Source organism: Oryx dammah, unplaced genomic scaffold (genome assembly GCF_014754425.2).
Source record: "Oryx dammah isolate SB20612 unplaced genomic scaffold, SCBI_Odam_1.1 HiC_scaffold_3, whole genome shotgun sequence".
Lineage (NCBI taxonomy): Eukaryota > Metazoa > Chordata > Mammalia > Artiodactyla > Bovidae > Oryx > Oryx dammah.
The window spans coordinates 67,095,108-67,109,532 of NW_024070187.1; the positions used below are offsets into that span (position 1 = coordinate 67,095,108).

The 14,425-nt window shown below is 47.3% G+C and overlaps 1 protein-coding gene across 4 annotated transcripts in view; it reads left to right on the forward strand.

Moving 5' to 3' along the window:
* The first annotated feature begins 460 nt into the window (after window positions 1-460).
* The window catches only part of DCUN1D4 (defective in cullin neddylation 1 domain containing 4), a 74,162-nt gene continuing 60,197 nt past the window's right edge, over window positions 461-14,425 (forward strand). Inside the window, exon 1 of one of the 4 annotated variants that reach the window (XM_040238184.1) lies at window positions 461-601. In XM_040238184.1, coding sequence (XP_040094118.1) covers window positions 577-601 — 25 coding nt within the window. In that variant the 5' untranslated portion in view covers window positions 461-576. Of the gene's footprint in view, window positions 602-888; window positions 1,077-14,425 lie in introns of those variants that run through there. The other 3 variants (XM_040238183.1, XM_040238185.1, XM_040238186.1) reach the window with 3 other exon arrangements.

A 14,425-nucleotide genomic window follows, 5' to 3' on the forward strand; every position in this document is an offset into this window, starting at 1 on the left:
ACTCCGACACGTCGAGTCGGCGGTTCCCCTACTCAGTGCACCGGGAACAAGCCGCACCAACAGCTCTTCTTCTTCGTTCTTTGGGAAACACTTCGCTTGCTTTGTTTCAGTCGCCGACCTATCTTTCTTGGTTGGTCTACAGCTCCACCAGTCCCGCCCACCAGAGGGCGGGGCTCCAGGGTCAAGGTGGACCAATTCCCCAGCCTCGCCCCTACACGCGCTTTTGGACCCCCGGGGCTGAGTGACAGCGGCCAGGTCCAACCTGCTATTCGGGAACGTGGCCCCCGCCAGGGGCGGTACGGGGACGAGGCGCCGGGGCCAATCGTATTGGACTTCGGGGGGCGGGGCCTCTTTGCCAGCTCCAGACCAGCTCTCTCTGCACTCTTTTTGTCAAATGAGAGACGCGGGTGGGCGGCCCCTCAGCCGAAGTTCAGCCAATGGAGGAGGCGAGATGGGCGGGCCGAGAGTGCCCGGCGGCGGGTCCTCAGCTCCTAGCCGAGGTGCGGCGAGCCGGTGGGGGGACCGCGAGGCGAGCGCGGGAGCTTGGGCGGCGAGAGCGGTGTGAGCTGCCCGAAAATGCACTCGGATGCCGCCGCTGTCAGTGAGTAACAGAGAACCAGCCAGCTGGGAGCGGGAGGCTGCCAACACTCTCCGCTCATCTCCCGCAGTCCCCGCCCCGCGCCTCCTGTCCCGAAACACGCCGGGATCCCCTGCCCGGGAGCCACCCCTTCCCCTCCCGGGGCCGGGGCGGGCGGTGACGCTGCGGGCGGCGCGGGGCGGGGGCGGGCGTGGGGGGAAGGGGCCGGCCTGCCGGGGGAGGGCGGAGGTGAGGGGGGTGGGGACTGGCTCCATTTCAGTGTTGGGGGAAGGAGGGGGGGGGGCGGGACGTGCGATGAAGGGCCGGGACCAGAGTGTCCCGGGTGAATGGAGGTGGAGGCGGCGGCGGGCGCTAGCGAGCAGGGTTGGGGGTTGGCACCGACGGGGGAAGGGAGAGAGCGAGCGAGCGAGCGAGCGGGGCGCAGGGGTGAGGATTTCCTAGGGGCTGAGCGGTGCGGGCGGCTCCGTGAGAAAGGCGGGTGAGTGCTAGGGGAGCGCGGGGGCGGGGACAATGGGAAGAAGGGCTGGATGGCGGGGGTGGGGGGGAACAATGGGGTGGAGGATTGGGGGCAGCGGCCGTGCGGGGCAGGAGGGCAGGCAAGGAGATGAGGGCTGATGTAATGGGAAAGCGAGATGGTGGGAGGGATTGGGGTGTGATGGGATAGTTGGGGAGTCCGGCGAGCAGGAGGGCCATAGGAAGCGTGGAGGGATAGCACTGGGAGTGGTGAGAGGGGGCCGAGGTTGGGGTAATAGGATGGAGCAGGTGTTGGGAACATAAGGAAATTGGGAGTGAGAGGAGAGGCAGAAGGTGGTTTGGGGTGACATGATGGGGGCAGGGGTAGAGGAGGTGCTGTGGGGGTGAAGAGCTAGTTGTGAGGGAAGAGAGGTTGGGAGGGGCCGGGGCAGGGGGAACACTTGTCTTGTCCAGATTCTGTTCGCGCGGGGCTCGGGGAGGAAGGTGTCGGACTATGTGTTTCGGGGAGATGTATCCTTCCCTGGATTAAGGCTGGGTCCCTTGAAGGGGAGCCTTGAGCTTCAGGGTATAAGGGGGGGGCGGGGCTGGGGTGGAGGGGGCGGGGGAGGTGCCCTGAGGTTGGCGCTTGCCGCGGTTACCCCTGATCGGCGGGAAGCGAGGTCAACGCTGGCGCGGGCTATGGCTGCTGGACTGGGAGGCGGGGCAGGGGAGCAGGCTGCGGGTTTTCCGCTGTGGGTGCCGGAGGGGTCGGGCCCTGGAGTCCAGGGGCGGGGCGGCGGGGGGGGGGGTCCCTGACGGTCCGAGGATTTGGCAGTCTGTGACGCAGTTGTCTAATTTCTGATCGTCAGGTGTGGAGGCTGGTGCTTCGGGATCCGCTTCCCTGCCGGGAGGGCCGGACCACAAACCCAGCGTAGCGCCCTCGGGGTGCGACCTCTTCCAGCCTTGCGGAGAGGGAGCTTTAGGGGTTTCCTTTAGGGTCTGGCACCAGTCGCCGGGCGTGAAGGGGAAAGGCGGTCCCGCGGAATTCTGGGACTTGTAGTCCGGACCGCGGTTGGGTTGGGTGCACGTGGGTAACTGTGGAAACGAGTCCCAGAATGCAGCGCGCCTCTCGGAGCCTCCCAGCTCCGCTAACTCGTGCTTTATTCCCCGCGGACCCTAGCGCACGCCAGGGAGGCGTTCCTGTCCTCTGGGACCTTCTCCCCGTGTCAGCGGGTGGGCGAGAACCAAGCCAAGCGCAGTCCTTTCACACGTGGGTGCTTTATCTCCAAGTTGAGTATTTCCCACTTGCATTTGGTGCCCTTACTTGTAGAATAAATGCTTCGTCTTGAACCATTTAGTACATAGGTTGTGGAAAAACATTGAAGATGCGACGCAATTTAAAGCAGCGTTTAGAATAGTGTGTATTTGTGGCGTCCTGTGTGTATAAACACCAAGTTAAAAGGTTCCGTCTTAGTTAAATCTAAGAATGCGGTGGAGACACGTAAAAACGTTGTGAAGATAGTATAAATTGTGTTTGCAGTTCTTGGGCCGTTTGGATTGCCAAAGGATAAGGGGACTTTTGGGGAAAAGATGGTCTTGAATTTGGTGTGTGTGCATGTACGTGTGCATGCTTAGTCTCTTCAGTCCTGTCTGACTCATTTGTGAGCCCGTAGACTATAATCCGGAGAAGGCAATGGCACCCCACTCCAGTACTCTTTCCTGGAAAATCCCATGGATGGAGGAGCTCGGTGGGCTGCAGTCCATGGGGTCGCACAGAGTCGGACACGACTGAAGCGACTTAGCAGCAGCAGCAGACTATAATCCACCAGGCTCCTCTGTCCATGGGATTTCCCAGGCAAGAATACTGGAGTGTGTGGCCACTTATTATACGCCAGAGGATCCTCCTGGCCCAGGGATCGAACTCAGGTCTCTTGCGTCTCCTGCAGTAGCAGGGGTAGTCTTTACCACTGTGCCGCCAATTGAGAGCTGGAAGTGGCTTAATGGAATTGCAGTGAAAACGATCTCATTTATTTAAGCCAGTGTGAAAATGTGAAGATGAGCAAAGGGAATATTTGATGTCTTTGATTTTCAAAGAAGCATGGAAAGCAAATGAGACTAGAGGAAGGTAAACTCAGTGGAGAGAACCTTAGGTTTTCATGTGTTTTTCTTTAGTATTAGAAACCATCCTTTCAGCCTGTAGACTGCAGACATCACATCCTTTGCCAGTTCCCTTTACCATTGATATGCAATGACAACTCCAAAACGTGTAATGTGGAGGGCTATCAGGTTAGCTCAGAAATGACAGTTTTTTAATGTGATGTATAAAGTACTATGAAACCATTGGTAGCATGGTCACCAGAAGATTATTGTGATGACCCAGATGATAAAAATTTTACCAAGAAGTCCAAAGATTTGGAAACTATCTAGTATGGTTACAAATATATTGAACTTGAGTGCTTGACTCAATGAACTCATATGGTTCATTTCATAATGGCTGAAAAATTGGGCAATGTGTGATTTTATCAGGAAAAGATTTATATCTGTTTTATATTTTACTTAAGCTTAAGGTGACATATCCAGGAACTCCTTTGTGACATGTAAATATTTAAGCTGGTTATGTTTTCCTTTTTTTTTTTTTTAATGTGCATGTGTCATGAAATTTGCTCTTGTAAAGGGTGAAGTGTATGAGGTTGAAAACAAGAGCTATAACTGTCTTTAAGGTGGTGTTTTTAAAGAAAATATTAGGCTAGTCATTTTGTTCCCTTTTCTCTTTTTTCAATTTCATCCCAAAGGGCAGGTGCCCTATAGATACACATGACGCTATCTCTTCCCCAGCACGCAAACCCCAGGTTCCTATACATTATTATCGTAGCACTTTCTGCTATGGTTTTTAGGTTCCTCTTTGATTTTTGGCCTTTGGGGAGGTTGTTTTATTTTCTTATGAGCTTAGTTATGCATTTAAACAGATGTTTCTTAAACTTTTCCCAGAACTTTTGCGACTGTTTCAAGCAGATGGTTCCAGCTTAAGAATGGTTTGACTTTACAGTGGTGCTCAATCAATACGCATTTGATAAAAACTGTACCTTGAATTTTGGATTTTGATCTTTTCTCAGGTTAGTGATGTATGGTATTATAGTCTCCTGATGCTTGAGCGGCGGCCTCGGCAACTCCCAGTCAGACACGTAATCAGGAGGGTAAACAACCGGTTCAGTTATAACCATTTTGTACCCAGACCACCATCCTGTTTTTCACTTTCAGTACAGTTTTCAGTAAATTACCTGAGGGAACTTCCCTGGTGGTCCAGCAGTTAAGACCCTGCGTTCCCAATGCTGAGAGCACTGATTCCATCCCTGGTTGGGGAACTAAGATCCTGCCTGCCACATAGCATGGCCAAAAAAAAAAAAAAATTACCTGAGGTAGTCAATATTTTGTTATAAAATAGGCTTGAAGTTTCGAGATAATTTTGCCCAGCTGTGTGTTAACATAGGAGTTCTGAGCATGTTTAGGATGGGCTAGGCTAAGCTGTTATCTGTAGGTTAGGTTTATTAAATGTACTTTCGACATAGGATATTCTCAGTTAAATAGTGGATTTACTCAGGGCATAACCCCATCATAAGTAGAGAAAGATCTATAATGGGAAAATTTTCAGGTTGTTTTACCAGTAACATTGCCAGAAAAGAAAGAGCCCCTCATTTTCTCCCTTGGAAGAGAAAATGGTAACCCTCTCCAGTATTCTTGTCTGAAAAATCCCATGGACAGAGGAGCCTAGTGGGCCACAGTCCATGGGGTTGCAAAGAGTAGGACAATTTTCCACTTCTGAGAATTTCTGTATTTTTGTTTTTTCTTCCTCTCTTCTTGCTCCCAAGAAGTACCCCTATTAACACTTGATCACATTCCATTTCTCTTTAACTGCTCCCAGAAGCTCTTATTTATTGCTTTTTTCTTACCATATATGTTTGCATTGCTCTCATCTCAATAGTGGAGAAGGCAATGGCAACCCATTCCAGTACTCTTGCCTGGAAAATCCCATGGATGGAGGAGCCTGGTAGGCTGCAGTCCATGGGGTCGCTAAGAGTTGGACATGACTGAGTGACTTCACTTTCACTTTTCACTTTCATGCATTGGAGAAGGAAATGGCAACCCACTCCAGTGTTCTTGCCTGGAGAATCCCAGGGATGGAGGAGCCTGATGGGCTGCTGTCTATGGGGTCGCACAGAGTCGGACATGACTGAAGCGACTTAGCAGCAGCAGCTCTCATCTCAGTAGTAATAGTCTTGTGTAGTCAGCAGTGTAAAAAAATCATGGTTTCAGAAACTGACCTCCTGATAACTTTTGTTGTATGATTTAGGATGCCTCTGGCAAATAAATACTCAATCAAAAGTGGCTTAAGTAATAGAGCTTATTTTTGTTCAGTAGCAAGAAGTTTAGAGATGGATGGTTCTAAGGCTGGTACAGAATCTCAGTATGTCTTTTGAGAGTCTAGGCTCTTTGTATACTTTTTTCCTTTATTTTTAGTAGTTTGGTTTATCAGGAGCCTTAAGCTCGTTGCCTCTTGTTTGCAGTGTGGTTTCTGTAGCACCAGACGTCATGCTTATGTAAGAAAAGGGTGAAAGCAGTATATTTCCTTATAGTTCCCTCCCTTACAGAGAGAATCTTTTCTGGAAGGTCACCTTGGAGACTTTCCCTTTAGTTTCATTGGGTAGAATTGACGTCATGCCACTACTAGTTGTAAGGGAGGTGGAGAAGGTGAAAGTCTGGCATTTTTAGCTTCTGTTGTGGGTTCCAGACTTCCCTAGGGCCCAAGAAGGGTGAGGAGAATGCTATGAGTTGGCAGCCTATAGTTATATCCCTGAATCATGCTACTTTGTCCAACTGTCTTTGACTTGGTCTCAATCATTTTTATCTGTTGATTTATTTTCTGCCACATTCTAAAATGATTAGAGGTGACTTAATAAATATAAATAAAATTCTGTCCAGAGAAAGAAAATACAGATTTACAGGCTACACATAAATGCTTGCTGTATGTTAGAAATGGGCCATGTATTTTGGCTCTCAGCTTCCTAGTGGCCAAAATAAAGATGAAAACAAGACCAGTTCATTTTTTTCATTTGGTGAATGAAACTGCAGTTCATTTAATAACCCAAGCTGGAAGCTTAGACATTGCTCATCCTCTCTTTTCTTGGTTGGTGGCGAGTGCAAGCTTGCATCTCTCTTCCTATGCCTGTCCTCTCTGTTCCATACCGATTGCCATCGCCCTAGGTCTGAGCCATCCTTTCTTATAATAACCAGTAAGTAATCTTTTTGCCAGGCTCAGCCTCCTGTTTATCCTCTTCATCATCAGTTGAATATCTTTGTCCTTATGACTCCTCTACCCCAAAACCTCAAAGGCTCCCAGTTGCTTACAGATGTCTCAGAAGCTGGGATTGAACTGGTTCTGTAGTTTAAGCTTAGTTTCTTTCCTCTGAGCTCTTCTCCTCCCTCTGCTCTCCGTGCCACTTCTCTTAATTGTTCCTTTTTCCCACTCTAGCAGACTCCTTCCCTCCACCGAATCTCCAAGGACTGTTGACTTTTATTCTCGGTTTTATCTTATTTAACAGTAGCTATGTGTTTACTTACTTGTCCCTTTTCCAGTTGGACAATAACTCTCTCTTGAGATCTGGGACTCTGCCTTAGTATCCATGCTGTGGTCCTGTGCATTGCGTTGCTTAGAACCTCAAATATGTAATGAACTGAACTTAGATGGTCTCTTAGATGAACTTAGATGAACTCTTGAGCAGTTAGTGAATTATCTGAAAGATTTTCATGCTTCCTCCTGCAATTCTGCTTCTGAGATGTCTTTTGTTATCTTTAGGTCTTTCTTCCAGGAATACACTTATTTTCATTTTCACTTATTCATTCTCTGCCATTTTTTTGGACAGAGTTGTCCTATGCAAACCAATTTAAATAATATGTATTTTTAAATACATGCAGATATCAGTTTTGAAGAATGTCTGTGGCATGGAGAAGTTCTCCAGAAGGGAGTAGCACACTGGTGATCTGCTGAGGGGCAAGAGTGTGCATGTAACAGTACGTGTGTCCACTTCTGACCTGGTGTGTAATGGGCGGTGGGGAAGGCTTGGGCAAGGCTTGGCAGGTCTGATGGTAAAGGGCCTGGAAGTGTCTGTCTCCCTTCCTGTTTTGTTTTATGACCAGAGTCTGGTCCTAAGGGTTTTTTTTTGTTTTTTTTTTTTTAATGTTAAGAATACATTAAGCTCACCAAAGTCTTTCTTTATTTAGGAAGTAAATTGTGTAGTTGGAGGTGAGTTTTCTGAGCCTCTGACATTAATGCTGACATCTCTGTTTAGGTAACCAGCTTAAATTACAGTCAGTAGCCTTTCATAGCATATTCTTTTTTTAATTCTGAGATTAAGGTTAGCAGAAGTACCTCTTGAGAATTATTCTTTTAAGCAGAACATACATGTAAAGATATTTGTGGCTGGGACTTCCCTGGTGGTTCAACGGTTAAAACACCATACTTCCACTGCAGGGAGCCCAAGTTCGATCCCTCATTGGGAAACTAAGATCCTGCGTGCTGTGTAGCCACAAAAAATAAAAACAAAACAAACAAAAAAAGTACTAAAAAAATATTGGTGGCTATCAGTTCAGTTCAGTTGCTCATTCGTGTCCAACTCTTTGTGAACCCATGGACTGCAGCACGCCAGGGTACCCTGTCCATCACCAACTCAAACTCCTGTTTGAGCTTACTCAAACTCCTGTCCATCAAGTCGGTGACGCCATCCAAACATCTCACCCTCTGTCATCCCTATCTCCTCCTGCCTTTATCTTTTCCAGCATCAGGGTCTTTTCCAGTGAGTCAGTTCTTCTCATCAGGTGGGCAAAGTATTGGAGTTTCTGCTTCAGCATCAGTCTTTCCAATGAATATTCAGGACTGATTTCCTTTAGGATTGAGTGGTTGGATCTCCTTGCAGTCCAAGGGACTCTCAAGAGTCTTGTCCAACACCACAGTTCAAAAGCATCACTTCTTCAGCACTCAGCTTTCTTTATAGTCCAACTTTCACATCCGTACATGACTATTGGGAAAACCATAGCTTTGATTAGATGGACCCTTGGTGGCTATAAGAGAGGCTATTATATTGGTGGTTATAAAAGAGGCTACAACTTTTGGCTTATGTTTCAAATAGAAAAAAATACTGAAGTGCATTTTGAATAGAATCATATATTTTAACAATTGTTGCATGACTGTTCAGATCTAAGGATCTTTTCTCTATCATGTCCAGTATTCTGGTAGACAAAGTATTTGCTGCTTTAGATTTGAATTGTTTTTGTTTTAATCCGAAGATGCTGTTAATGAGTTATTTTCAACCTAGGAAGGTAGGCTTTGTAGTTTTTGAAACTACTAATTAATATACTGGTGGTGGTGGTGGTTTAGTCGCTAAGTCATGTCTGACTCTTTGCGACCCCCATGGACTCTAGCCCACCAGGCTCCTCTGTCCATGGGATTTTCCAGGCACGAATACTGGTGTGAGTTGCCATTTCCTTCTCCGGGGTATCTTCCCAAACCAGGGATTGAACTTGTGTCTCCTGCATCGCAGGCGAATTCTTTATCAACTGAACCACTGTAAAACATTAAATAATGTGTCGAAAGACCCCCACCCTCCCCAAATCACATTACCTCTGAGTATGATTCTTTTTAGTTCCATCTTTGAGGATTGTTTTCCTTGTGAATATTTTTTGAAAACCTTTCATTAGTTGCTGTCCGTGTCAGTAGTATTTGCAAAGATGGTGTGTCAACTGTTTATATCTGTGATGGTTTTGCCAGTCTTTGGGGCCCTGGTTCTTCCTCTGATTGGGGAATTCTAACTGTCAAAGCAGAGCTGCCCAGACACACCCACACCAGAGTGTGATTCTGAAACTGAAGGCAGGTCCAGGTTATGTCAGTGGTGCACTCTGCCCTTAGATGTTTTGGTTGTACAGCTGGTATGATTGGTCCTCTGGTTTTCCTGGAGATTGTGGGAACTATCTAATAACCTTAAAAAAGAAAAATTGCTGTTCTGTTTAAGTTAGCTAGTTTGTTTGTGATGCTTGCAACTAAGAATTCTGACAAATTCAACATCCAGACCTATCACTGGTCGATACATGGCAGAGGCCGTTGTGGAGAAGAGCAGTGATCTGCCTTTCCACTCTGCCTGGACTCTATTCAGAGTCCAAGAGCCCTGACTTGAGGTGATCCAAAAGACTGAAGCGGGTACTGAGGCAGTGTTCATGGTAGGAGCTGCCTTTGTCAGTGGTCATGCAGGACTCTGAGGCATGCAGTCACCCCACTGATCTCACTGTGTAGAGCTCTTTACTGCTGTCTTTTCTTAATCACATCTGTGTCCTCTCCCCTGTCCCCAAATTGTTGAAAGTATTAGGTATGGAACTAATACTGGTAGAATATTTATTTTGTTTAGCCAAAAATCATATCTAATAGTACTAATTGCTTTTTAGTTGACTTTATTGAATGTAATTAAGTCTATAAAATTTTACCCATTTGATAAATACATGTGTGTGTGTAACCACCACAATAATTAAGATATGGAATGATTTTGTTGTCCCTCAAAATACCCTTATATTCCTTTGCAGTCTGTACTTCTCTAATTTCCACCACAATTTTTGGCTTTTAATATATAGCAGCTTAGGCCTCCTCCATGTTATTTGATGATTTGTCATTTTGCTGTTTGTGAGGATATTACAGTGTAAACAGATATAATAATCTCCTTCAGTTCAGTCGCTCAGTCGTGTCCGACTCTTTTCGACCCCATGAATCGCAGCACGCCAGGCCTCCCTGTCCATCACCAACTCCCGCAGTTCACTCAGATTCATGTCCATCGAGTCAGTGATGCCATCCAGCCATCTAATCCTCTGTCATCCCCTTCTCCTCCTGCCCCCAATCCCTCCCAGCGTCTCTTCTTACTGAACTATTAAATCCAAAGAAAAACTAACAGTGCTGCATAAATTATAAATCTTTACACATCGAATTGACTTGAATTAGTTGACTTGTTCCCTTGAAAGATTTTTCTGGTGGATGGCTTTTCTGTGGACCAAAGGCATACAATTCTAGGATTAGTTCCTTGGATGAGATGATGTGTTTTCTGGGTCAGGTCGGGAAGCAGGGAAGCAGAGTAGCAGAGTAGTTAAGTGTGGGCCCTAGAGTCAGAATATCTGGGTTCTGCCCCTGTTAGCTGTGTGACTGTGGATAAATTACTCAACTACTCTGTGTAAGCTTCAGGTTCCTCATGCATAAAGCCACCTACTGTAGGGTATGGAGTTGTTCAGTCAATGGTGTTTATTGAACACCTACTGTGTACTAGGCCCCATTCTTCATCTGTCATGAAGTTTTCATTCCAGCATGGGGAAAGAGGTGGATAATAAGAGTGTGTTCCATGGTGATCAGCTCATTAGAGAAGAACCAAGCAGGAAAGGGGAGCACACCCGTGCCCCATGTGTGCAGGGGAGGGGAACAAGAGCAGAGGATGTTGTAGTTCACATGGCTTGGTCAGGGAAGGCCGGAGGAGGTGAAGGGGGCGTTCTAGGGAGAGGGAATACAAGTTCAGAGACTCTGAGGAGGGGAGCAGACCTGTGTTTGAGGAATGGCAAACAGGCCAACTGTGCTTGGAGTGCAGTTGGGGGTTGGGCAGAGAGGAGGAGTAGGAGGCAAGAGGAGGAGTGATCCTGAGAATTAAATCAGATGGAAGACACAGTGTTTAGAGAAATGCTTGGCACCTTTCTGTTTTTGTTGCTAATGATTACTGTGTAATGACAGTTTTCTTATTAGGCTTTCAAAAGAGCCCCTCGAGGGACTTCCCTGGTGGTCCAGTGGCTAAGACTCTCCCAGTGCAGGGGCCCAGGTTCTATCCCTGGTCAGGGAACAAGAGCTGACATGCCACAATTCAGGATCCCGTGTGACTCATGTAAGACCCAAAGCAGCCAAATAAACAAATGAAAGGAGACTGTGGAGAGGAAAAGAGGTCCTAAGAAAGAGGCAATGCCTCATTTGGTCACTCACCAAACCTTTGCGGTTTTTTCTGTAGCCAGGTGCTACTGCGACAAAGACAGATGAGCCTGGCTCTTGTGTTTAAGGAGCTTCCTTCCAGTGCTTAGTGGTGGAGGCAGAGAAGTCCTGGACAGTTGAAATATGGGACAGGGAAGGTTAGATGGATGCCCAGCATGCTTAGAAACAAATAGGTAGTCATTAAAATTAGACTTCAGGGAAGTGAAGTGACATGTTAGTCGATCAGTTGTGTCCGAATCTTTGTGACCCCGTGGACTGTGTAACCTGCCAGGGTCTTCTGTCCATAGAGTTCTCCAGGCAAGATTATTGGAGTGGGTTGCCATTCCCTTCTCCAAGGGATCTTCCAGACCCAGGAACTGAACCCTGGTCACTTGGATTGCAGGCAGATTCTTTTACCTGTCTGAGTCACCAGGGAAGCCCTTCAGGGAAGTTAGCTATTATTGTGTAAGCTTAGCTTTTGAAGTTCTATTATGTGAAGGAAAAGATGGGTGTGTGCCTCCGGGGGTGAGGTGGAAGGGTGCTTTCCAAGTAGAGGGAGCAGCCTGGCAGTAGCAAAGGAGTTGGATAAGCCAGAGCTAAGGGGAATCAGGTGGAGGGGTGGGCAGGAGCCACATGGAGAGGGCTAGAAAGAGGCTCCAGGGAGTGGAAAGGAGGTGAGTGGTAAGAGAGAAATCAGAAGATGTGGGATGCAAGGAGAAAGGAGGAACAAAGCGGGGGGCAGGGGAGGAGAGGGACTGACAACATGTTTATACACAGTGATTAATCATGGGCTGTTCCAATTGCCTTGCCTGCATTCATTCATTTAATCCTCACCCCAGCCCTTGAAGGTAGGAATATGAATGTACTGTTATCCCCATTTTATAGGTGAGGTAGCTGAGGTACAGAATGTGACCTTCTGAAGGTCACAGAGCTGGTAAGTGGTGAGTTGAGATGCTAACTCAGGCATTCTGACACTGGTGTTTAGGTGCCCGCGACTGCCTATGAAATAATGTGTGTGCTTAGTTGCGTCCGACTCTTGGGACCCAATGGACTGTAGCCCGCCAGGCTCCTCTGTCCGTGGGATTTTCCAGGCAAGAATACTCTGAAATAATACTATTTTATTTGTGCATTTCATTTAATCCTTTGGTAACCTGGCAGGTATACTGGAATTCTGTGTTTTGTCACTGGCCTATGAATGTTGATGGCAGAGCCTGTTGGGATGATTGTCTTTGTCTTGCACTTGGTTCTTTTCTTCTTGGAATGGATCCCAACAGGGTCTGGGATGAATTCCTTCTTTCCCACCCCTCTTCTTTCATTATTGCCATTTCACAATGAAACTAGTCATTTATTTAAAAATGCATTCTAGCTGGGCACCTGATTATGGCAAAGAAGAGTATTTCCATACTTTTTCTTGTCACTAATGAAATAGTCATTTTTTAGTCTTAAAGATTTTATTTTAAACAGACATTTGTATTACATACCTTTTAAGCATATACTTTTTGAATATAGGAGATACCTAACATCATTGCCGAAAAGCCAGAAAACTTATAGAGCTACTAATGTTGTTTTCGTGTAACATCTTTGAACTGATTTCTTATCTTTTTCTGTAGTTGACGGTGAGTTTAAATCTTTTTCCCCTTTAAGATCTCTTTCTATAGATTCCATTCCCAAAATTAGACCACAGATTATCTGTTCTTAATTAAACAGGAAGCTTGAGGAGGAGTGTTGAACATTCAAGTCCAGACAGCTGGCTATTGACGTGAGAGTTTTAAAGACCTGTCCCCTTGTCATTCTTCTCCTCTGTCTTTTTGATCTTCTGGATTCTGTCTGCCTTCGTCTCTTCCATGTTGAATAATAATAATAGGGATTAAAATAATGAACCTTTGTTGGTTCACAGTATGGGCCAGTGCTGTGCTGAGTGCTTGGCACGCACCCTAAGAGCCTGGTGAGGAGGGGCCTGCTGTTTGATTTAGTGAGGCTGGGTAACAGGAAGGTCCTTCAGCTAGGACACGGCGGAGCAGGGACTCTAACCCGGGGCTTTCCGAGGCCAGAGCTGTACTCTTTACCCCAAATCGGGCCTCTTCTAACATTAGTGAGATGAAATGGATCTGTGTTCTTCAGTGGGTAGGGTGGGGTGAAGCCAGTGAGTCCAGGGCCCTTTGTAATCCAGTCAAGGTGGGAGAGCAGCCGGTCTGGCTGTCCTGACGTGGCTGGCTCCTTTAAGATGGTGGCACCAGTAGGCGCCGGCTGTGCGGTTGGTGACGGGTGCTGGGTGGCATGCCACCTGTCCTGGATGGGGGCTTCACCTCCCAGCCACTTTTTCAGGTCCTGTGAGAGTTAGGAGGAAAAAGCCAGAAGCGGCGGTGTGCTTGGATGGCCTTAGCTTCAGATCTTGTGTTCAGTGAAAGCTCCGAGTCACCCACCATGACCTGGTCCCACCTCGTCAGTTTCCTCCTTCCCACGATCACTTTCCTGACTTTGTATCTTGTAAATAACAAGTATTTATTGCTGAGGAGAGTGATGTTCATGCCTTCCTCCTCACTGCCCCTTGGTTCCTTTCAGTTTGCACCTAAGTTTTTGACCTTGAACAGCTTGGATCTTGATCTTGTCTTCACACTGCGGGGGTTGCCGTGAACGGGTTGGACTCCCCTCTGGCCTGGCTGAGATTGTGAACTGGATGTGGACTGGGGATTGAAGAGAGGGTGGGGATGCACGCTCTTCTCTGGTTGAGTGTAGAGTCACCTGGGCTGCTTGAGAAGCTCTGACAAGTCCACTCCTATTTTTGTTGGGTTGGCCCGGATGGGGCCCCAGCAGTGGCAGTTATTCAGACTCCCCAGGTGATTCTGATGTGCACCCTCTGGATCAGTGTTCAGTAGCTCAGTGTGTACACGGGGTTTGGTTTGGGCTGTGGCGGGGAGGGTGCCAGGCCTGCAGCCAGACCTCCCCTATACAGGCCACACTGCTCAGCATGCAGGTGACACCGAGTGGCACAGAGCCCCGCTCAGGTGGCGCCCGCTCTATGCCAGGCACTGTGCTGGGCACACTGCAGCAGGGGCTTGTTTGATCCTGAGTGTTCTCATGAGGCAGGTGCTGTTAGACCAAGAGCTTCCTGTTTCTAACAAGTTCAACAAGTGTGCAGTATGAAGCTGACCCACAAACGTGGCTTTTGGTTTTTCCTAGTTTTGCGGTGTGGAAAACTCGTTTCAGATCTGTGTGTTTTAATAATTTGGCCTCAAATGTGAAAATAGGTTTTACAAGTGAGACACGTACTTGTGCCATCTCACATAGCTCGATGACTTATCAGTTGGTGTGCAGAAGCATAAGTTGGTTCTGGAATACCAGTT